The sequence below is a fragment of the Ciconia boyciana genome, chromosome 11 (assembly GCF_034638445.1).
Source record: "Ciconia boyciana chromosome 11, ASM3463844v1, whole genome shotgun sequence".
Lineage (NCBI taxonomy): Eukaryota > Metazoa > Chordata > Aves > Ciconiiformes > Ciconiidae > Ciconia > Ciconia boyciana.
The window spans coordinates 19,405,560-19,426,126 of NC_132944.1; the positions used below are offsets into that span (position 1 = coordinate 19,405,560).

The 20,567-nt window shown below is 58.9% G+C and overlaps 2 protein-coding genes across 6 annotated transcripts in view; both read right to left on the bottom strand.

Annotated features, from left to right (window-relative positions):
* Positions 1-48: 48 nt before the first annotated feature.
* On the bottom strand, positions 49-7,019 carry CPNE9 (copine family member 9). Of its 2 annotated transcripts, XM_072876152.1 has the most exons (21): positions 6,836-7,019; positions 5,276-5,316; positions 5,145-5,191; positions 4,771-4,874; positions 4,534-4,573; positions 4,334-4,336; positions 3,799-3,875; positions 3,522-3,585; positions 3,303-3,406; positions 3,118-3,222; positions 2,701-2,742; positions 2,515-2,590; positions 2,389-2,442; positions 2,252-2,313; positions 1,924-1,970; positions 1,657-1,838; positions 1,364-1,491; positions 1,143-1,245; positions 1,008-1,065; positions 836-909; positions 49-720 (listed from the first exon to the last, which is right to left on the bottom strand). In XM_072876152.1, exons 1-21 carry the CDS (start codon positions 6,910-6,912, stop codon positions 568-570), a joined length of 1,641 nt encoding a protein of 546 aa, XP_072732253.1. In that variant the 5' UTR covers positions 6,913-7,019; the 3' UTR covers positions 49-567. The 2 variants fall into 2 exon arrangements, with proteins under 2 accessions (XP_072732253.1, XP_072732250.1); XM_072876149.1 differs by lacking the exon at positions 4,334-4,336 and having other exon boundaries at positions 2,389-2,590.
* A 463-nt stretch (positions 7,020-7,482) lies between these two features.
* The window catches only part of MTMR14 (myotubularin related protein 14), a 33,597-nt gene continuing 20,512 nt past the window's right edge, over positions 7,483-20,567 (bottom strand). For 3 of the 4 annotated variants that reach the window (XM_072876225.1, XM_072876228.1, XM_072876227.1), the window contains 3 exons: positions 19,031-19,207; positions 11,095-11,250; positions 7,483-7,829 (listed from right to left, as the gene is read on the bottom strand). In XM_072876225.1, coding sequence (XP_072732326.1) covers positions 7,652-7,829; positions 11,095-11,250; positions 19,031-19,207 — 511 coding nt within the window. In that variant the 3' untranslated portion in view covers positions 7,483-7,651. The remainder of the gene's footprint in view (positions 7,830-11,094; positions 11,251-19,030; positions 19,208-20,567) is intronic. The other variant, XM_072876226.1, reaches the window with a different exon arrangement.

The following is a 20,567-nucleotide window of genomic DNA, read 5'->3' on the forward strand; positions in this document are numbered from 1 at the left end:
ACCCCCCGGCTGCGGGGCGGGCTGTGGGGCGGGCCGTGGGGCAGCAGAGCCGGAGGACCGGGGTGCCGGCGCTGGGCTGAGCCGGCAGGGTGCAGGCAGGAGCAGGCTGCAGGCAGGAATGGGGTGCAGGCAGGAGCGGCGTGAGGCCCCCGGCCCCGAGGAGCCGGCAGGGCTGGGACCCCCGGCGTGCGCCCGGCCCCGGGGTCAGCCTCCCCCCCGGGGAAGGGAGCCAGGCTGCCCTCCGGGGGGGGACACACGCCGTGGCCCCCCAGCAGCCTGTACCCAGGCACCGGCCCTGCCCTGAGGGACAGCACAGTCCGAGCCAGCCCCGCTGTGCCGGGGCATTGCTGCTGGCCGGGGGCAGGAGGAGCGGGCAGCCGGGGATGTCCAGCCCCGTGGTCTCGCTGGCAGAAGATGGAGGGGGGGGTCCCAGCCCCGTTCGCCAGCCGCAGCAGCTGATTATCGCCCTTGCGGGGCCGCATCTCCATGGCTAAGCCCTGGCCACCGGCAGAAGGAAGGTGACACGTGTCCTCGCCCCGCCGGCTGGCCCCACAGCCCGTGGAGGAGCTACTGGGGGTCCGTCCGGCGAGGCTTGATGTCGCGGGTCTTCATGTAGGAGAGCAGCTGCTCGGGGATCTCAGCCAGCACGTCCTTGGCCAGGCGGGCCATGCTCAGCACCTGGTTTCCCGAGTCGTCCACGTAATCCCGAAATGGCACAAACTTCGAGGGGAAAGAAATTTGCAGCCTGGTTGGAAACAACCCTGTGGCTGCAGGGGTCAGCGAGGGGCTGAGCGTCTCTCGCCTGTGGTGGGACGGGGCTCAGTGCCGGTGTTACCTGTACGATGTCCCTCTCGGCGTAGCGTCCCCGGGAAGACACCCGTACCTCGTCACCGTCCAGCTCCTCCATGGCTGGAGGATGACAGCCGGTGTCACTGAGCCTCAGTGGGGTGGCCACCGGGGACGGAAACACCGTCCCGCTTCCCTGGCGTCCCCAAGACCCAACTCACCCTCAAACTCAGCCGGACCCACTCCCACGATGATGATGGACATGGGCAAGGCGGAAGCCTGTGGAGCAGAGGCAGGGTGGCAGCCGGGGCAGCACCCGGCTTGGGGTGAACTCACGGCGACGAGGGTGCACTCACGGTGACGATGGCTTCCTTGGTCTGCAGCATGTCAGAGATGACACCGTCGGTGATGATGAGGAGAACGTGGTACTGCGAGCCGTCGGTCACCTGGGCGGCCGTGCTATGGGGACAAAGGATGGGGTCCCTCCAGCAGCCCCACCGGTGCGGGGCAGCCGGCCCCACTGTGGGATCGGCGGCATTTGGGGACGGCAGAGGGGACAGAGTCCCCCGGCGCTCACCCAGCCACCTGGTTGATGACGGGGGCGAAGTTGGTGGGACCGTAGAGCTGGACGGTGCGCAGGCTCTGGAGGTAGGACTCCAGCACGCCCTCAATGCCGGCACAGCTGGGGTTGTCCGCGTTGTTGTTCTGGGGGACGGGGACGGGTGCTTGGAGGGGGACCACGGCTCCTGATGTGTCCCCCCCGCAGCTGCGGGATGCCGGGGCAGGATGCAGCCAGGGCGGGTGTTTCCCCCCCTGCCAAGCTGCTGTGGGCACCCCAACCCCGGTGTTCCCCCCAACCCCGGGGCGCACCAGGGGGAACTGGTGGGAGATCTTGCCGTCGGGTGGGAGTTTGGCACCGAAGCCGTAGGCGGGGAAGAGCTTGTCGCTGTCGTAGTCCTGGATGATCTCCCCCACCGCCTTGAGCGCCAGGGCGTAGGCGCTCAGCTGGTAGGGGCTGGCGTAGTGCAGCGAGGTGGGCTGCGACGGCATCCCTGCGGCACAGCGCCCGTTGGTGCCCATCGGCACCCGCCCCACGGCCGTGCCGATGGGGACCCCCCACAGGCCAACCGCGCTCACCGTTGGAGGCCGTGAAGTCAATGGCAACGGTGAAATTCAGCTGCGTCCTTGGGGGGAGAGTGAGGGAGGCTGCCGGCCCCACGGCACAGGGACGCTGTCTTCCAGCCCCACGGTGTGGTGTCTAATCCCCCCAGGACCCATCACCTGGGCCCCCCCTTCCCCAGTCAGCACCCCACAGCCCGGGGCTGCCATCCTGCACCCCCTCCCCAGCCCCACCGCCCCCTCGTCACCCCAAGGCTGCACCTGCGCCGTCACCGCCGTCCTCGCCCCGAGACCCTCGCCTGTGGGGAGTCTCGGGGAGCTGGGGGGCACCCGGCCCCCCACTCACCCGCCCCGAATGTAGTCAACGAAGGTGAACTCAGACTCGACGGAGAAGGAGAGCAGTGTCACCTGCGGGCATGGGGGGGGTCAGACCCAGACCCGCCCCCCCCTCAGGTGCCCTAGGAGCACCCCAGCCCCACTCACGGTGCCGGAGTTCACATATTTCTTCTTCTTGCATTTCTTCCTGGGGTTCAGCACCTGTGGGTGCAGGGGTGGGTCAGCCCTGGCGTGGGGTGCTCCCCGGCCCCCCGCCCCGGCCCCCCGCCCTACCTCGTACACTGTGAACTGGCTCTGCGCTCGGGAGAGCTCCCGGTAGCTGGTGGCAAACTCCCCGATGAAGTCATGGCTGCGGGAGGAGTGCAGGGTCGGCACAGCCGGGCACCCCGGTGAAGGGGCACCCCAGGAAGCGGCGGTGGCACCCCAGTGTCCCCTGCCACCCCACGGGCATGGCCTCACCTCCCGTCCCGGTCCCAGTCGTACACGTCTATCTTCACCGTCCTGAAAGCGAAGGTGGGCAGAGGGTGAGCCGCCAGCCTGGCTGGCACGGTCTCCCCAGTCCCCCCCGGTTTGGGGACACCCAGCCCCGCAGCACCTCGGCAGTGAGCACCCTGCCTGCCAGCCGCCGGCAGAGCCGTCCCGCCTGCCTGGCCTGCATCTCTGCCGGGAGGGAAGCGGGAAATTTGGGTCACAGCGGGGGCCCTGGGAAGGAGGGGGATGCCTTTATGTAATTTGGGTTGCAAAAGAGAAAAAAAAAAACCACAAAACAAATAAGGACCCAGTTCTGAGCTGCCTGCCGCTGCGGGGCCAAACCCGTGAAGGAGATGCTCATATCCTGCCCTGGCCCCACGGCTGCCCCTGTCCCCATCCCCATACCGGTCGTAGTCGCCGTTGCAGAGGGCGCGCACGGGGATGGTGAAGGGCTGCCACACCGGGTTGAGCGTGTTCTTCACCACCTCCGTCTTATGGCAGATGGTGAAGCTGTGGGGACAGGGCAGGGTCGGGGCACTCTGTACGGTGACACCGGCACCCTGCCCGCTCCACCAGGCCCCTGTGCTCACGTGCCATCCTCGTTGCTGCGGTAGAAGACGAGGAAGGGGTCGGATTTTCCGAAGAAGTCCTTCTTGTCCAGCTTGTTGGCACACAGCTGCATCGTGACGATGTCCTGGGGACAGGGACCGTCACCGCCGGCCACCTCCTCACCCCCGGCCCCAACAGCCGCCTGTGCCAGGGGGGCCGTGCAGCCCCTTCCTCGCCGCTGCTGGGACACCCACGCTCACCCGGCAGTTGCTCAGCTCCTCGGCCAGCAGCAGGATGGTCCCGCACCGCTTCCCTGGGACCCCCCTGGGACCAGAGGCACTCAGTCAGCTTGGGGACAAGGAGGACGGGACAGGGGCAGGAGGTGGGGTCGGGGTTGGGGTTCATGCCCCACGGCTGGCACTCGGCAGCGTGGCCAGTGTCCCCAGCAGCAGACATGCAGGGAGGGGTCCCGTGGGGCGGTTGGCTGGGGACACGATGTGGGACCCCCCCCTCGCCCCACCACGGGCCGTGACTCACGTGAGGGCTCTCTCCAGGCGGCCCCGCTGGGACCCGATCACCTCCCCCAGCGCCACGAACGCTTGCCCCAGGAAGTCCTGCGCCCCGAGCACAGCGCAGTGAGACCCCGGGGGCTCCTGCCCCAGCCCCCCCACCCCCCTCACCCCTTGCCCTCCCAATGTGCCCGTGGGACCTGCAGCCAGCCTGTCCCAGGACCACCCCAAGTAGCCTGAACCCACCCTGTGCCCCAAGAGCCACCCCCCAGCCCAGGACCCATCCTGCACCCCCAGGACCACCCCAGGTACCCACTCCACGTGCCCTGGAGTCATCCTGTGCCCCCAGGGCCAGCCCACAGCCCTGGACCCACCCTGTGCCCCCTCAGAACCACCCCACGTGCCCTGGACCCATCCTGCACCTCTCAGGCCACCCTACACCCATCCTGCACCCCAAAAGCCACCCCTGTGGTGTGTCCTGGCCCCATCCTGCCCCACCAGGCACCCCCACGAGGGCCGGGTTCTCAGGGCAGAGGAGGGGCTGGTGCGTGGCAGGTACCCACCTTCTGCGGGTCCCCATGGGGCACGGAGAGATGGAGAGCGGGTTAGAGCCCCCCAAGGCTGAGGGCATGGCCAACAGCCCCCCGACAGCACCCGCACAGGGCACGGCCTTGGGGCACCCCACCACGGCGTCACACCGGGGCGTCACCGTGCGTCCCCCTGGCACGTCACCGTGCGTCCCCCCGGCACGGGCTGTGCTCACCTGCTTTAAAATGGAGCAGCTCTTGGAGTCCACGTTGTAGCTGGTGATGGGAGAGCAGAGCCCTGAGCCGGTGCCCGTGGGGGTGCCCTGGCACGTAGCCCCGCTTCCCCCACCCGTCTGCTTTTGGCTGCCGTATCCTTATTTATTATTGTTATTTATTATCCTTATTTATTACCGACTTGGTGCTTTGTTCCACCCCGAGCTGGGGCCGAGCCCTTCCCTGGCCACCCCACTCACACATCGAAGCGGAGATTTTGCTTCTCCTCGAAGTAGTAGTCGAGGACGAACTTGCGGACGAAGTCGGGGTTCAGGGTGTTGTCAATCACCTCAGTGCGCCCGAACTGCAGGGAGAGGGGTGAGGGTGGCCCCCCCCAGGACCTCTCCCCATCACAGCCACCCCGGCACTAATCCTGGCAGGGGGATTAGCGCTGCCAGCGGGGCCGGATCATTAGCGTGGACGCGGAGGGATCATTAGCGTGGACGCGGGTGGCCATATGGGCCCATTTAACCCAGGCAGGGATTAGCCAGGAACGGGGGCACTGGGGGCGGCAGCACCCCCGGCACGGTGCTGGGAGCCTCCCCAGGGACCTGGCGAGAGGGGCCGCGCTCACCTCCTTCCACTCACTGCTCCCTGAGCCCTGCACGAAGAGGACCACCACTGTGGAGAGAGGGGCAGAGCCAGGCTGCCGTGCCGTGCTATGCCATGCCCGTGCCATGCCCCCTGCCCGGTCCCACCACCCACCTGGGTCAGATTTGGAGAAGGTGTCCATGTCCAGCAGGTTCCTGGGGGGACAGAGCCAAGCGTGAGCCACCCTGGGTGCCACCCACCCGGCTCCGCAGCAGGTCCCCATGTCCTTCCCCTGATCAGGGGACGGCACCACACGGCAAGGCCATGCCAGCACCCGGGGCCAAGAGCCCCAGCACCCTGGGGGGATGCGCCGGCTCCCACCGCAAGGTTTGGCCGGCCAGCGGGGCGAGCGGGGAGCAGCGTCTCCAGCGCTGACAATGATTGAACATGACAGGGAACCCATTTAGAGGATGAAACCTTCCCCCGTGCCGCTGGCGCCGGCTGGCAGCGGGAGCATGGCTAATGGCGGGGCACAGAAGTGAGAAGAAAGGAGACTCTTAGAGCAGGGGCTGGGCAGGTAGCGGGGACCAGCTCTGCGCCCCCGACGCAGCCTCCAGCAGAGCGATTGATCCTTGTCCTTCGCACGGTGTGACACCGGGAAGTGCCGGGGGCTGCAACCAGCTCTGCGGGGATCCTTCCCGCACCCCCGGGGTGGCTGCCCAGGGTGGGCTGGGGCACGGCCGAGGGCTGTGGGGCTCAGCCAGCTCCCCTGGCCCCCGCGCACAGGTCTGGGGGCACAGGGGAGAGACCCTCAGGGCTCCCCCAGCAGCCCTGGATGGGGCTGAGCTCTTGGGGGGCTGCGAAGGCAAAGCCTGTCCCTGTCCCTGCCCTGGGCCGTCTCCAGGAGCGAACCCCGGCCCCTGCCCGGAGAATGCCAGGCCCCACGGCCCCGCAGCCCCTCTGCCCACCGCCCAGAGGGGCTGGCAAGGGAGGGCAGGGGCTCGGCCGCAGGGAGGGGGCACGGCAGCCCCTGGCCCAGACTGGAGTTTGCAGAGCTGGGGGCCGTGCCAGAGCTGCCCAGCCGGGCAGGGGGCTTCGCGGGGCCGGCCGCAGGCCCTGACCCCCCGGCACGGGGGATGCCGCTGCCCGGGCGGCCGCTGGTGCCGGTCCCTGCGGGCAGGACCCCCCGGCCGCGGGCAAGGAGGGCAGCAGTGCCTCTGCCGGGCTATATTTAGCCACCGACAGACCGGCTCAGCAGCCGCCGCTCGCCCCGCTAGACCCGGCCGGGAGACGGAGGCACCGAGCAGCACCTCTCCCGCAGCCCCCGTCCCGCCACGGGCCACACGCTGCCCCACTCGCGGCCCTGCCGCCTCCCACGGGGCTCAGGGAGCCGGGCAGAGCCGGGCAGCCTGCACCCCGCCAGCATCGCCCCAGCCCCAGCCCCGGGTAGGGGCAGCGGGTCCCCCAAGCAGCCGCGCCGCGGAGCCGTGCCCGGTGCCAGCATCCCCCGGGACCCCGCGGAGGGACGCGGGACCTCTCCCCACGGGCGGCAGCCGGGCAGAGGGGCGTTGGGCACAGCCGTGGCACCGAGGGGTACCTGGGGAGCGAGGGGGACCCGCAGCCCACCCCGCCGGGGCCGAGCGGGGCACTCCGCAGCGCGTCCCTCTGCGTTTCGCACCCACCCGTGTCCGGGCGCCAGCCCCCGCCCGCTCCCCCGCCCCGCTCCCGGCTCACCGGCAGGACACGGTGAGCTCCACCTTGGTGCCCGGCACGCTGCCGGCCGCCGGCTCCAGCGCTCCCGGAGACGCCATCCCCGTCCGGGCGCTTCGCTGCTCCGCACCGCCTCCTCCCGCGCCGCCGAGGCGGGCGCGCCCGGGGGCGGGCACGGCACGGCACGGCACGGCACGGGCACGGGCACGGCGGCCCCGGCCCCGCCGGCAGCACCGCCCCGGGCCCCGGCGGGGGGCTCGGCCCCGGGGACTGGCCCGACCCGCGACGGCTCGGCCCCGGGGACCGGCGGGTGCTCAGCCCCGGGACCGCGGCCCGGCCCGGCGCGGCCCAGCCCCGGCTCGGTTCGGGCTCAGCCCCACCGGGACCTCCCGTCCGGGGCTGCGGACTCAACTCCGCTCCCCAGCCCGGTGCGGCGGAGGCTCAGCCCCGACTCCCGCCCCGCCGGGGGGGGCTCCCTCCCGGTCCCGGCTCAGCCCCGGCTCGGTGCTATTTCGGTGCCGCCGCTCCCGGAGCGTGGGCCGGGCTATTTATAGCGAGCGGCGCCCCCGGCGGAGCGGCTCCCGCCGCCCGGCTCCTCCGCCGCCGCCCCCCGGCTCGGCCCCGCCGCCCCCCGGTCCCCGCCCGCAGCCCAGAGAGGAGGCAGGAGCGGGCACGGCTCGGGTGTCTTTACTGCAGAGACCGGCCGGAGCCCCCCGCGCTCCCCCAGCCCCAGGCCGCTGGGTGCTGCAGGTGCCCGCACCGGGAAGGGGGGTCCCGGGGCTCGGCCGGGAGGACCCTCCAGGTCCCGGGTCTCCAGCCAGCCGTCGGGGAACGCCGCACTCAGAGCGTGCTGCTGCCTCTCAGTCCCACGCCCCGCACGAACTGCTCGAGGAGGCCGCCGATGGCCCCCGAGGGGCTGGGGGGCACAGCCTTCAGCCCGATGGTCCGGCTGTAGCAGGCCAGAAAGGCGGAACGCACTTCTTCCAGCCGGGACTCACGGTCGCTCGACGACACCAGCCTAGGAGAGAGAAGGGGGAGGTCAGCGACCGCGGCCATCCCTCTCCCCAGCCCAGCTCTCGCTCCTGAAGTGGGGCAGGAGGCTGGCCGCAGGGCTGGGGCTCCGTCCATGGTGCCAGCAGGGCCACAGTGCTCAGCTGGCTCCAGCGGCCAAGGCAGCGGAGCCCAAAAGGCTCTGGCGACAGCAGCCGGTGCCACTGCCTCTTTGTCAACCCAACCCAACCCTCTCCCACGGGGCCTCCTGCAGCCCCAGCCTCCTGCTCTCCCCTGGGCCTCCTCCTTCACCCCCCGCACCCCGTTTCTCCCAGCACCACGGTGCTTACGAGGCCGCAGTTCATACAGAAAGCGCCGCTTTTGCCGTCAGCCCCTGCACCAGCTCCCTCCCCTCCTCGTACAGCGTTCCCAGATGGAGCCTGTCCACATGTGCCGTGCCTGGACGGTCGCTTCCAACCTATTTGTAACCGTCCCTCGCTTCCACGGGCCCCAGCCTCTCACGCTTGTGCCAGCACAGAGCGCTTTGGGGAAGGGGGGTGATGAGAGGGGACACATAAGGTGCCAAAAGCCCCAAGGAGCGCTCCAGCCGTGGAAAGAGGAGAGCTGAGCGGTGTTTTACTTCTGCTCCCCGGCACGGCTGCTCTCTGCAAGCAGGAGGGCTGCGTGCAGAGTAGGGCATGGCTTCCCCCAGGACCTGCTCTCCTCTCCAGCTGATCCACGCACCTGGTTAGGGGTGGGGGGAAGAGAGCAGAGGGAAGGCAATAATTTCAGCTGAGGGAGCAAGGAAAAGCACGGCTAGAGTTCAGAGGCAGCTGTTCCACGCGCTCCGGCCTGAAATGGTCCTTGCTGCGGCACCTCTGCGACGTGCCGGTGCTTCCCAGAGAGAATAAGGCATTCCTCAAAGGTCACTCCAAGGGCACAGTGCGAAGTTTCCCCATAAAAAATTCTCTTTAATCTCTCCAGCGCCTGGGCTGGCTATAAATTGGCACAGCTCATTTGAATGGAAGTGTTAACCACCCACAGCCAACAGCTTCGGTCCGGAAACAGCAGCAAGAGGATATGGTGGGAGGCCTATAAACAGCAAGCGATGCCGAGGCAGCCAACCGGGCCGCTGTTTACAGTCTCTGATAATAAAGAAGAGCCAGAGGGCAAAGGAAAAAGGCAACATATCTAAACACATTAAAGAGATGCTTTTTGACAACCTAATTAGGACGTGGAACTCGCAAACCTGCTAGCATTAAAAATAAGCTACATGAAAGCAGGACTTACTTGCACCCGAGTATGTGATCTTAAATGTCACACCCAGAGGTAAGCGAGGGCGTGCAGCAGTTCGGTCCCATGTCTTCTGGCTCTCGCACCTCTTTACAGGGCAGATTTTGTATTTAGATTTTTAGGTTTCTTTCATGGAGTGAGACACTCCAAGGCCCAGGGCCAAGCGGCTGGCCGCTGCCCGACACCAAGCCCTGCAGACCGGCAGTTCACCCAGGGAGGCAGGTCATGCTTCCTTGCCAAATCCAGGCGCTCTGCCCCGCCACACTTCCTACAGCCTGCCCGCTTGTCTGCAGCTTGGGGTGCAGGATGAGAGGAGGCTGTCAAAGCCCCAGCTCTAAGTAAGCCCTGACAAGCCCCACACAAGCACAAGTAGGCTGTGAAAAGCGTACCTTCATCGAGCTGCTGCCAGCTGAGATGTAAAGTGGGAACTTAAATGGAATTTAATTTTCCAAAAACTCATACTGTGCTGGGGTGCGAAAAACTGGGATAAAACCACAATGGGCTCCTGAGCAAACAGAGCTGATGCAGAGCAGAGGGAAAGTGGAGGCCCTGGGTCAAGCTCAATGCAACATCCTTGGGAACTCTTCATCCCTTCCAAACAGCCCCTGGTCCCAGCACCTGCAGTCGAGCGGTCCCCAGCCCCCGAGCACCCCACAGCCTCAGTGAAGAGCTGAACAGGGCAAAGCGCTCACAGCATCTGCTGCACATCCAAGGGAGAAGCACCACCGCTGTTCCCCTGTCTTTGAACCTGGCTGTCCCAGGCAGCTGGACTCCAAACCACATAAGCCTACGGTCTCAGCACAGGCAGACTCAGAGCTCAACTTCAAATCGCATTTCTCTCTACTGAATTCCCTTATTCTGATGTTAGATCCAAGAAGGGCAGCAACAACTTGCTGGCGATCAGCAGCCACCAGGCACAGCCAGGTTCAGGGTACAGTAAAGCAGCCCCTACTTCAGCCACCGGTTCTTCAGTCCCTTCTACTCCTTCAACGATCTCCAAACAGCTACAAAAGCAGCACAGCGTGTCCTTGTGAAAGGAGGAGAGCAAATCCCAGCCAGGCCATGTCCAACGTCCCTTGCAATTCTTTGCTCTGCCAATTCATGGCTCTTGTACCTTAATCAGAACTTGGGAGCGGCCGCTCTGCTCAGCAGCACAGCATGCAGCCACATGAGAAGGCGAGCCAGGGCAGCTAGCCTGTCTCACAGGAGACATTGGTTTTCACGTCGCTTGTCCTCTGTCTCCAAAGCACATACTCAGACCTCGGTAAGGGACTGCAAGTGTTTGGCAGCACAGCTCCAGCACGGCTAGCTGGCAGCAGCCCCCTGATCTGCCATTTCAGTTTCTTGATGGAGACTTTGCAGCCTGAAGGCACAAGCCAAGGTTCTCCTCTAACAGCAATTAAAGCGCTTATCCTGTCCTTCAAGCTTCCACAGAGGTAGGCTTTCTGTTTGGGGAAGAACATTTGCCTCCCAGCCATTTTACATGGCAGGATGCAGGGTCTCTGCTGCTCTGCACTGGCCAGACGCAGCACCTGCAAATGATGCTGCGCGTGGTCAGACAAAAAAATCAGGGTGACAGAAGGAAAACCCCTCTCTTACTGCAGCAAGAATCTGAACCCAGCAGGGAGATGGAGACCAGCAAGATCCAAAAGCAAGAAAATCTGGGTTAGCAGTCCTGTCCTGACAAGCATGCATCCTCAAACGCACTCAATTATGCCCAAATTCAGCATCTTCAGAGAAGAGAGAAAAACCTCTTCTTACTACAGAAAGCAAAGCATCCCCCCATCATTAGGCAGAGAAAATGCCCATTTCTTTCTGAGTTCAGCATAAGCAAAGAGCACTCAGTGACTTAATTTGAGGATGGAAAGCATCAAGGCAGGGAAGATGGGACAGCTTGTTATGGGCTACCAGGCATCTTCAAAAGTGCTGGGATGATAAAGTTCCAGTGCTCGCAGCCAGCCGAGAGACCCAAGGAGAGATCCTGCATTTCAGACACTTACAGGCAAGTGCTAGGGAACTCATCCGGGAAGCTGCAAGGGAGAGAGGCGTCTGCGCTCAGGATTGCCTGCTCCCGAATACTGCCACACCCTGTCACCATCTGCCAGCTGCCAAAGTCTGTGGAAACGGAAGATCCGGGCAGAGAATGGTCCGCTGATCTGGGGCAGAGAGAGAGGGAGATGGCGCGATCAGTCAGGTCATTCAGCCACATGCCTTTCACTAATGCTGGTGCCAGGGACCCGCTGGGCTGACTGCCAGCAGCGCCTGTGCCAGCAGCTTTGACACTCGGGGACCAGGGTGCAACATGCAGCTCTGTCTGGGCCCCAGGCCAAGCCTTTCCTTTGAAAGCGAGGGGAGAGCCAAGCTGGCTGGGGCCGACAACGCAGCAGGAACGCACCGGGAGCCGGACAGGACAGAGCCAGCAAGAAGCAGATGGCCATGCAGAACTGTGAAACCCATTAGCGAGATGCAACAGCACGTCCTGCCCCGAATCCCTCACAGATGCAGACGCCGTGCTGTACAAGGGGCATCTCCCTTGTTGCTTGTTGTAGCTGTTAGCACATCCCAGGGCAGCGGCAAGGCCTGACAGAGAATCAAGGTTGTGGCTTGGTTAGTGCTGAGGAAGACTTAGAGATCCTTGCTCCGGCAGCCATTAGAAAGCAGATCACTCCTGAGGCATTAACACCAGATTTGAACAGAGCCAGTCACTGCTCAAGACGACCCCGGGGCACCCACTCCCCCCCAGCATCTGAAGATCTTTTCATTCTTGTGTTAGAAGAATGGACTGCGCCAGAAACCAGGTGGCAAAACATCTTTAGGACAGGAAAAATAGCCAAGGGAGGACAATTGTTTGATGTATGCAACCTCCCACCAGGAAAGGAAGAAGCATGAAATCTGAGAGGTGAATCTGAGGAGTCCCTCCAAAATCTCAGAGAAGAGCGCACAATCACTTGAGATGAACACAGAGCTCTTGACTTCCGGGGAGCAAGCAATTACTGTGCCCCGCTGCACAGCAGAGTGTACATAGCTGGAAGCACAGCCTGTGGCACAGCTACTCAATTACACACTACCAAGATCTTCTGGATAATTTATCTGAGATCTGCTGGGCAGATAGCAGTGCACCAGCTCCAGCTCTGCTGGGCCAGGTACTTGCATGCTGTCTTCACAGCTAAGAATAGCAGTGGCGCACTGCAGCTGCTCCCCAAGAGACCAGGAGAACAGCTAGAAAGACAGAATCTCCCACAGCAAGAAGGACCTCAGCGAGACTGGAAGGCGAGGGTGGGGGGAGATGCACAGCGGGAAACCTATTTGCAATCTCGATCTAATTCCAAGCCTGCCATTTAACTAGTCTGATCAATACGGCCAAGTTTGAGAAGTCCGAAATGCAGTCCTGAGCTGGCTGCACAAGCGGAGAAGGGGAAGTCACACAGCTCCTTGCATGTCAGCTTCCCATCACAGTGCTAACGTTACCACAGCTACAGTTTGGGGGTAACACCCCTGCCTGAAAGTTCAGGCTCTGGAAAGGCATCACAGCAGAAAATGGGAAGAGCAGAGCTTCACCTGCCATGTACAGCTCTCGTTCTCTGGCTGCTCGATGAACTGAGGAGCGAGGTTCAGAGAGGTGCTGCGAGCATTAAGTATTGGTAGAACCCTTTCTTGCAAAAAGGTGTTTTTCCTAGAGCGTGTAACACTATAGTCAGAATGAGGGCATTTCACTGAAAGCAGAACTGCAGCATATACTCTTAGAAAGACCTTCTGGAGATCAGACAGGGATAACCTTCCCTGGGATGCAAGGAATTCGTGAGGGAAGGGGAGCAGCTGTTCAGTGACATCTACCCCTCTCCCTGCCTTCGGATGATAAAGCCAAGGAAGTCAGCTTGATGGAGGAGAGCAGGCAGCGTTTGGGCCCAGAGCACGGTGCCATGCTGGAAGCACAGTGGGAACAGTGCAGGAAGCCAGGGAGAAGCATAGAGGAACACTGCTTCAGTGCAGAGGGAAGAGGAGGATGTCACCTCCCTGAGACTGCAGCACAGCCAGACAGGAAAAACAGGAGTGTCACACGCAGTGACAAGAATTCGAGCTAAAGCAGTAAAGAGGTCTACAGGCAATGGGCTTGGGCTGAAGTAGACAGGGACATCGTTGCTGCCAGAAAAGTAATGAGCTGCTGAACAGAGGATAGTTTGGGGACAGGCAGAAACAAAGGTTTTGAAGAGGGAGACTCTGGATGGCAGAGGAGAGCTTGGGCTGTGGCAGGATCTCCAGGTGAAGGCGAAGAGAACTGAGCAGAGCTCTGCAGTTCCTGCAAAGGGAGAGTAGTATCAGGAGCCTGCCTAGGGGACTGTGCCCACGTGGCAAGCGAAGGAACAAGACATGATCCAGGGCCCCAGGGACAGTAAAAATGTCCCTCTGCCCAGTATCACCAACCACACTGGCCAGATGAGTCTGTGCTAAAGAAGGTGAGCAGAAAATTGTTTCCTGCTATGGGTGTGCGGCCTCAGCTTCCAGCTGCTGGTCACCTTCCATGGTTGTCAGCTAAGATTAGACTGACCTTACACCACCTCTTGGAGGTGGATCAAGTCACCTCTTGAATCCTTTCTTGGACAGGCTGATAAAAGCATCATGTACCTCCTGCAAGACTGACTCTCAGTGGCTCTCTAGCTCTAACCCTTTCTGGGGTCCCTGACCCTGTCAAGCAGCTGTGCAAACTTACTCAAGTTACATCTAACCTAATAGCACAGGATTCTAGGAGTTCAAGGCAGCCAATTCTGTGTCTTGCCTCCAGGCAGCAGAATAAACACTTGCCGATTAATTAAATAAACTGATTGACTCTGCAATGAGTCCAGGTCATCTCTCTCCTGGCTTAGACATCTGAGCCTAGCCAGCAGAGCTAAGGTATCGTGGCAGACTTCCCCCTCTATCCCCAATGCCGTCTCAAGGGAGGCTCCTGAGGAAGTGTCACAACCAACAATCATCTTGAACAGCCTTGAGAGACAGCAGGGGCCAAGGCTGGGCGAGACAGGCAGGGAAGGCATGGCATGGGAAATCTTGCATTTGCACTGCAAGGGCAGCGAGCTTCTTAAAAGCTGAGCTTGGCCTGAGACCAAGACCAGACCTCTAGGGTGACTGTATCCCAGTGCAATCCAATCAATGCTAGAGGTGAAAGTCTTCCTATTATTTCTACCCCTGAAGGCTCCTTGTAAAGGCTTGCTGCAGAGGCGCAAAAAGGGCTTCAGTGAGGCCCCCGGAGCAAGTTGGGGCTGCTGGGGCACCAGGACCAGTCCCCAGGCCTGTAAGAACAACAGGTTTGCAACACATTAGAGCCATGCCAGAGGCTGGCTAGCTGCAAGGGCAGTGTGGAGGGTCTTGGGAAGCAGCCGAACGACTACAGCAAAGCTGACGTGGTTAGGAGAGATGAGATACAGCAAGTCTTCAAGTCACTGTCTCTGCCACAGACATCTAATGGCAGACAGAAAGAGAATGAAAGTGAGCTTCACACACCCACCTCTTCAGGTCCACGAGTGGGAAGAAACTCCCTCAAAAGTGCAAGATTAACAAAATTAGATTAGCAAAACAGAGATGAGCTGCAAGCTGTTCCTTCACACAAGGAAGGACCACTAGCAGGCCATAAACTGGCAACTCCTAGCCTGGAACGGTTCCTTTTAATTAGGTCAGTGCTTCCCATGCAACATGCTGCACAAGATAGCGTATTTCAGAGCACACGGACACTCTCTTACCAGAGGAGAGCCAATACCGGAGGCAGAGCAAGTCAGGGATCCTTCCCTTTCTTAATACGTAATTGAGATGAGTGCCAAGTGCCCAGCAGCTAGGCTCTCATCCCGCCCTGCGCTACCTCTGCTCACCTGCCATATTTCTACACACCTAGGACTATCTGGGAAGCACCTCATTTGCCAGCATATGCTCTGTGCCTCAAATTGAAGCGTTAAGTAGGTACCGTACGTGCAGGCAGACTGTGGCAACCTGGAGTAAAGGGCAGCCTTTCCCACCTTTGCGTGGGAAATGTTGGCAAGGAGTACTTGGCAGAGAGCTGTAGAGAGCCCTGGCTGAATCCCAGGCAGCTATCTACAGGCTGTGCTAGTGCCGTAACAGCCTGAGCAGCCAGTCCTCTGCGAGCACAACCATTTTTGATTACAGCACAGTCATGTGCCAGCCGGCAAGCACATTTGGTGGCATAAGCGTGCAATAATTCCAGAAAACATTCCTGTAAACAATTCCTGTCCTGCTGCGGTTGCTATCCCAAGTTGTCACATCGCAGATACAGCTTCCAAGCCAGGTGGCTGTAAGACACACGGTGCGCATGCAGTCTTATCACTACCAACAAAATACCCAAAGCCAAGGGACAGCAGCTTCTCTGTCCCTCTCTGTGCTCCCTGCACTCCCTCCAGACCCACACCTGACCCACCTGCAGCCCTTTAAGTAAGGCAGTTCTCTGACTGTTGACCAAAGCAGATCCTCCACAATTTAACTCCTGCAGATCTCGACTCTTCAGATCACAGTACTTTGGGTTTTGTTTAATTGACTTAGCGAAAGCACGTTCAACCAAAGATTATCCAGCTGCTAATCCACATTAGTGCTATGTGCACACACGCTAAATCCCTGACACAGATACAGGGTTTTTCTGCAGTGTCATGGGACGCTTAAACTATTAGTGTCAAACGCAAACATAGGACAGGGTTTGCAAGCCGCTACCCACTCACACACAGGGAGTTCAACTCAATGCACGCTATCTGCCATACCCAGAGCTCTCTGTAGAACAAGCAGCACCTTGTCCTACTCTGCAAATAATCTATGCACTATCTTCATGCATGTTTGCCCTCAGCAGATGTGATTTTACCATCGCATTGGGATAAGCTAGAAAGACTGCTAAGAATTTGCCTTTGTACTGCTTTGCCTACCAAGAAACATCCCGGGATTTATGGGTACCCAATGCGTAAATGGTACCCGTGGTACCATTTGGTACCTCTGGATCAGAGCAGGACTCAGAATACGGGCTGGTGAGGCGATGGCAGCAGCAGACTGCTGACATGGCCCGGCCAGGAGAGGGGCTTGGCTCCCACCGGCTGACTCGGCATTTGTGACTCCTTCCTTTAGGACACCCGAGTTCCCCTCCCAGGCCCTGCTCATCTCTCTCTGCTGGCTTGCCTTCCTGTTCCCGACGCAGCTCCCCTGCCTGCCAGCACACGGAGTGGGCTGTTTACGTGAACTACCTGAAGGATGCCCGCTGGCATTTTACAAGCAACCATTTTTCCTCAACTGCTGCTGCAGCGGTTAAGTGTTTTGTTGCTATGGCCACACAACCAGAGGATTAGGAAGTCAAGTACAGTAGTTTCTTCATCTTAACAGCCTTGGGTGTTAACCTGCCAGCAGCACTGTAGAGATAAAGCTATTTTTGGCATCCTGATCAGTCTTTGTGCTCCAGCCTTTCCATCCTAGTCCCACCATTTTTCAGGGGGTGAAAGGACAGAATTTACCTCTTCCTTCCATCACAGATACACTCCTCCTCCATCAAAATGGGACTCTTCCTTCAGGATGGAAAATGGTGGCTGAAGGTACTGTGATATACATTACCTGCATGGAGCTCACCAGACAAATTCAGACTAACATTGTCCAAGTAGGGAGACCAAAGCCAAGTGGAGCGACATAGTCCCTCTCTCTGGAGTAAACATACCATGTCCAGGCCCCAAAAAGTGCAAGCCATGTCAACGTCTGACAAGGCAAGGCACTGCTCAGGTCCTTAGCTAGCAGAGCTGTTCGCAGTGTTACCTCGGGGAAGCCAGGCAGGGCACAGGCTGACTGATCTGGCAATGGACTAGGAGGCAAAGGAACAGGAACGTGCCAGAAGACTTGGTTTGAAAGAAGCTCAGTTCAGCCGTTGCCTTGACAATTCCACCCACTCCCTGCAGGGTCTCTAGGCTTATTTCCTCCAGCCTACACACCAAGAGGAGCAGGGCAAAACCGGGTGACCGCAGAGATGGAGAGCATACAGGTGTACAGTCTCCACCCAGCACAAGTGCAGCAGGCTAACCATCTTTGCGTGCGATTTCACTGCTTTGGCTTCACAACTGATTCCCTTCTCCCATCCCCTTGGTTCCAGGCCGTGCAAGGGGTTTGTTCCCCTTTTATCCCCTACTCCCCCGTCATGTACTCTTTTCTAGCCCAGCCCTTCACACTGCCTTGTTCACAAAAGTTAACAGGGACCAGGAGCGGACTGGTGCAACCTTTCTGCGTTGAAGGGTTATAAAGGCTTTGTGCCATGGTAGAAGCTATCATAAAGGTCAGAAAAATGTTTATAGTGGAATTCACAGAATGTTTACTTCTTACAATGACAGAATACTGCAACTCCTTCTCAGGGATATTTATTGGGGATAGGAAAAAACCACCCCCGGGGACTCTGGCCTGGAAGTAACAAGCTTCCCCACCATGCCTGCCTGCTGCATCAAGCCCTGGGGGTGCTGGTTCTGAACACCTGACACCAACGGGCACTAATCATCCAAAAGCTTATAGACACCTCATCCAGACACAGCCAGAGGAAAGATAATTGCTGGCTTTACCAACTCTGAGCCCCTGGAATGCAAATCCTGCGGACTGTGTGCTCAGCCCCTTCCCATGGTGCTTCTTCTGCCTACTCTGTTTCTCCTCTTCGCTCTCGCAGAGCAGAGTCTGCCTGAAGCATTATAAACCTCTTCTTCCACGGCATTGCTGCAAGCTCGCTACCAGTCCAGTGCTGAACAGCCTCTCACATCTCGGGAATGGTATGAGACCACACACAGGAATTGTGGCATTACCATCATGAACTGAAGCAGCCCCCAAGACAAGCTGCTTTCTCTCCTGTATTTTCTTCTCTTCTTGGGAGATTTGTTTCATCCTACAGAGAACGTAGAGGTGGGCCCCAGCAACAACTCAAAAACATCCTATTGAGCTCTTTCCCCAGGGAGAACAGTTAGCATCATTTATGAAAACTGTCGGACAGTGATTTTTCTCTGGAATCAAGAAACTTGGTAAGAAAATCTTATAAATTTTCAATGCTTTACTTGTTTGTAATTTTATTTTCCACGTGATGAGAGAGTACTAAAATTTGGCTGGTAGCTGTTTCTGAAGGGAATCACTAGAAAAAGACTCATCGGAAAACCTGCAGAGACTACACAAGCGTTTGATGCTGTTAACAGCAACCTTTTATCTAAGAGCCTCTTTATCCCCTGTCAGCCTAAACACACAGTGTTTGCTCCACAGGCTCTGCTCTTTCTTCCCTAGCCTCGCTCACTGCTCTGCTCTGCCCTACCACAGCATCAGACTCCAGAAGGGTGCCAGAATATCCTTTGTTATGGCATGAGATTAGGCTCAGGTCCAGTGTCCCCATTCCCTCGTTGCCCAGCAGGAACATACCGCCTTCCGGGTGAAATCCTTTGTGCTGGCACAGTGCTCGCAGCTTGCTCCCAGCAGATTCTACCTCTGCTTGCCACCAGCACCCAGAGTTTTTCTACCCTGCAGTGTCAGAAGGTCAGCAGGTGGAAAGGGGGACAGGGTAGATGCAGAGTGAGGTCTGCTTGGTTTGAAAGGCTTCCTCCCCCACACAACACAGCCATTTCAAACCCCTGTGGATGCATTTGACAGAGAAAGCGCTGCGAGCTCCAAGCATACAGGATGCAGAGATGCCAGAGCTCGTGGAGTTGAGGCATGCGCTGAGGACAGGCAGAAGACACCTAGCTGTTATCGGCCCAGTTCCTCACTTCTCTAAATGGGCTGAGGGAGGATTTTCTGTGTTTAATGGTCAGCATTTCACACAAGGTCAGGCTGGAGAGGCTTGTTTGTAGATACAAACACATGTGCTCCAGGGTTCTCAGAGCCACACAAATGCAGCCCTGTACTCCCTTTACCAGACACTCATTTTGCTGAGAAATGCTCTACTCTGTCGCATCTCACCTGGATCTGGGCACTTCCAGTGGGCTGCTCCCAATCCTCAGGAAGTTATCAGAATGGGTTGATGAGGAGGAGCTGGAGGACTTGACTTCGACCATCCCTGCGGAAGGCAGCCTGTCTTCAGACTGCTGTGCCCTGCTCCAGAGCACGGCTTGTGGTGACGATGCACAGCTCTTCCTCCTGTGGAACAGAGGACTTGGGTGAGAAAGCTGGCTTTCCCACATACTCCAACTAGGAAGCCTTTCCACAACAGGCTGGATTTTACCCCAGCAGCTACAAGCTCTTGTTCCCACTGAACCTGCCCTCCTCCCTCCCAAGGAACCATGAGTCATGGGTAACGGCTCAGTGACTGTCAGTACACTGAGCTCAACCCATCTTAGCCCATTCTTTTATAGATCACCATCCACATGACCTGCAAATCAGAGAGACAGGAGAATGCATCAGCCCACACACATACAATGATTGCTTTGTTTAGTCTAGCTGTAAAAATGCCTCAAGCAAGGGGCCTCCCAGCAGGGAAAGACTATTTCAATCTGCTCTAACTCTACCAAGTGTATCAGCCAAGGAGCTCAGCCCAGGTGGGCATTCCTGCGCACTGACGAGGGTGACAGGGATACACCACCAGTGTTATTTTCCCTTTTAGTGATTCCCTTCAGGCACCACTGACCACACTTCTAACCATGTGCTCAGAGCTGACAGTCACTCCAGATGTAGGTGCATTTTGGTCCTCTCCCTGCCTGTGCTGACAGCCTGGAACTGCTCTGGCTTCTTTTCTAGCCAGCACATTCAGACTTGGGTGTGATTCACTGTCCATTGCTGCATCAGGCCTTAGCTCACAGTACCATCCAGCTACACGCCAAACAGGCACACATATTTGGGACTAATTTACGTCACTGCTGCTCCACATTCAGAAGATTTTCTTTCTTACATCAGCTTTTTTCTGGAAGAGTGCCAAAAATTTTTCCCCTTCCAAAACCACAGTGAACTGGACAAAGACCTCCCTATGTACACAAGTAAAAAGGGAAAGTCTAAAGCAAACAAACTCAAGAGGAAAAGTCTAAAGCAAACAAACTCAAGAGGAAAAGTCTAAAGCAAACAAACTCAAGAGGAAAAGTCTGAAGCAAACAAACTCAAGAGGAAAAGTCTGAAGCAAACAAACTCAAGAGGAAAAGTCTGAAGCAAACAAACTCAAGAGGAAAAGTCTGAAGCAAACAAACTCAAGAAAGCTGTTCTTCCTGGAATCTGGAAGGGCATCTCAGCTTTGACTGAGATCTTGAGCACTGTCAGCAAGTGCAGCTAAAGACAGGCTCAGTGTACAGTGAAAAGCACGACATCCTCTCTTCATTTCTTGAAGTGTGTCCACCCTCAAACATCACACCACAGCCTCTCTCAAACATTATTCACCTCATGTTATCATAGCTGCCAACATCTCCAAGCACAGCCTGCAGAAACAGGCTTGTACAGCTAAAAACCAAATGCCTCTCCCTGCAAGGAGACCTCCAGGCCACCTGTTTTCAGGACAACACATCCCCCTCCCCTC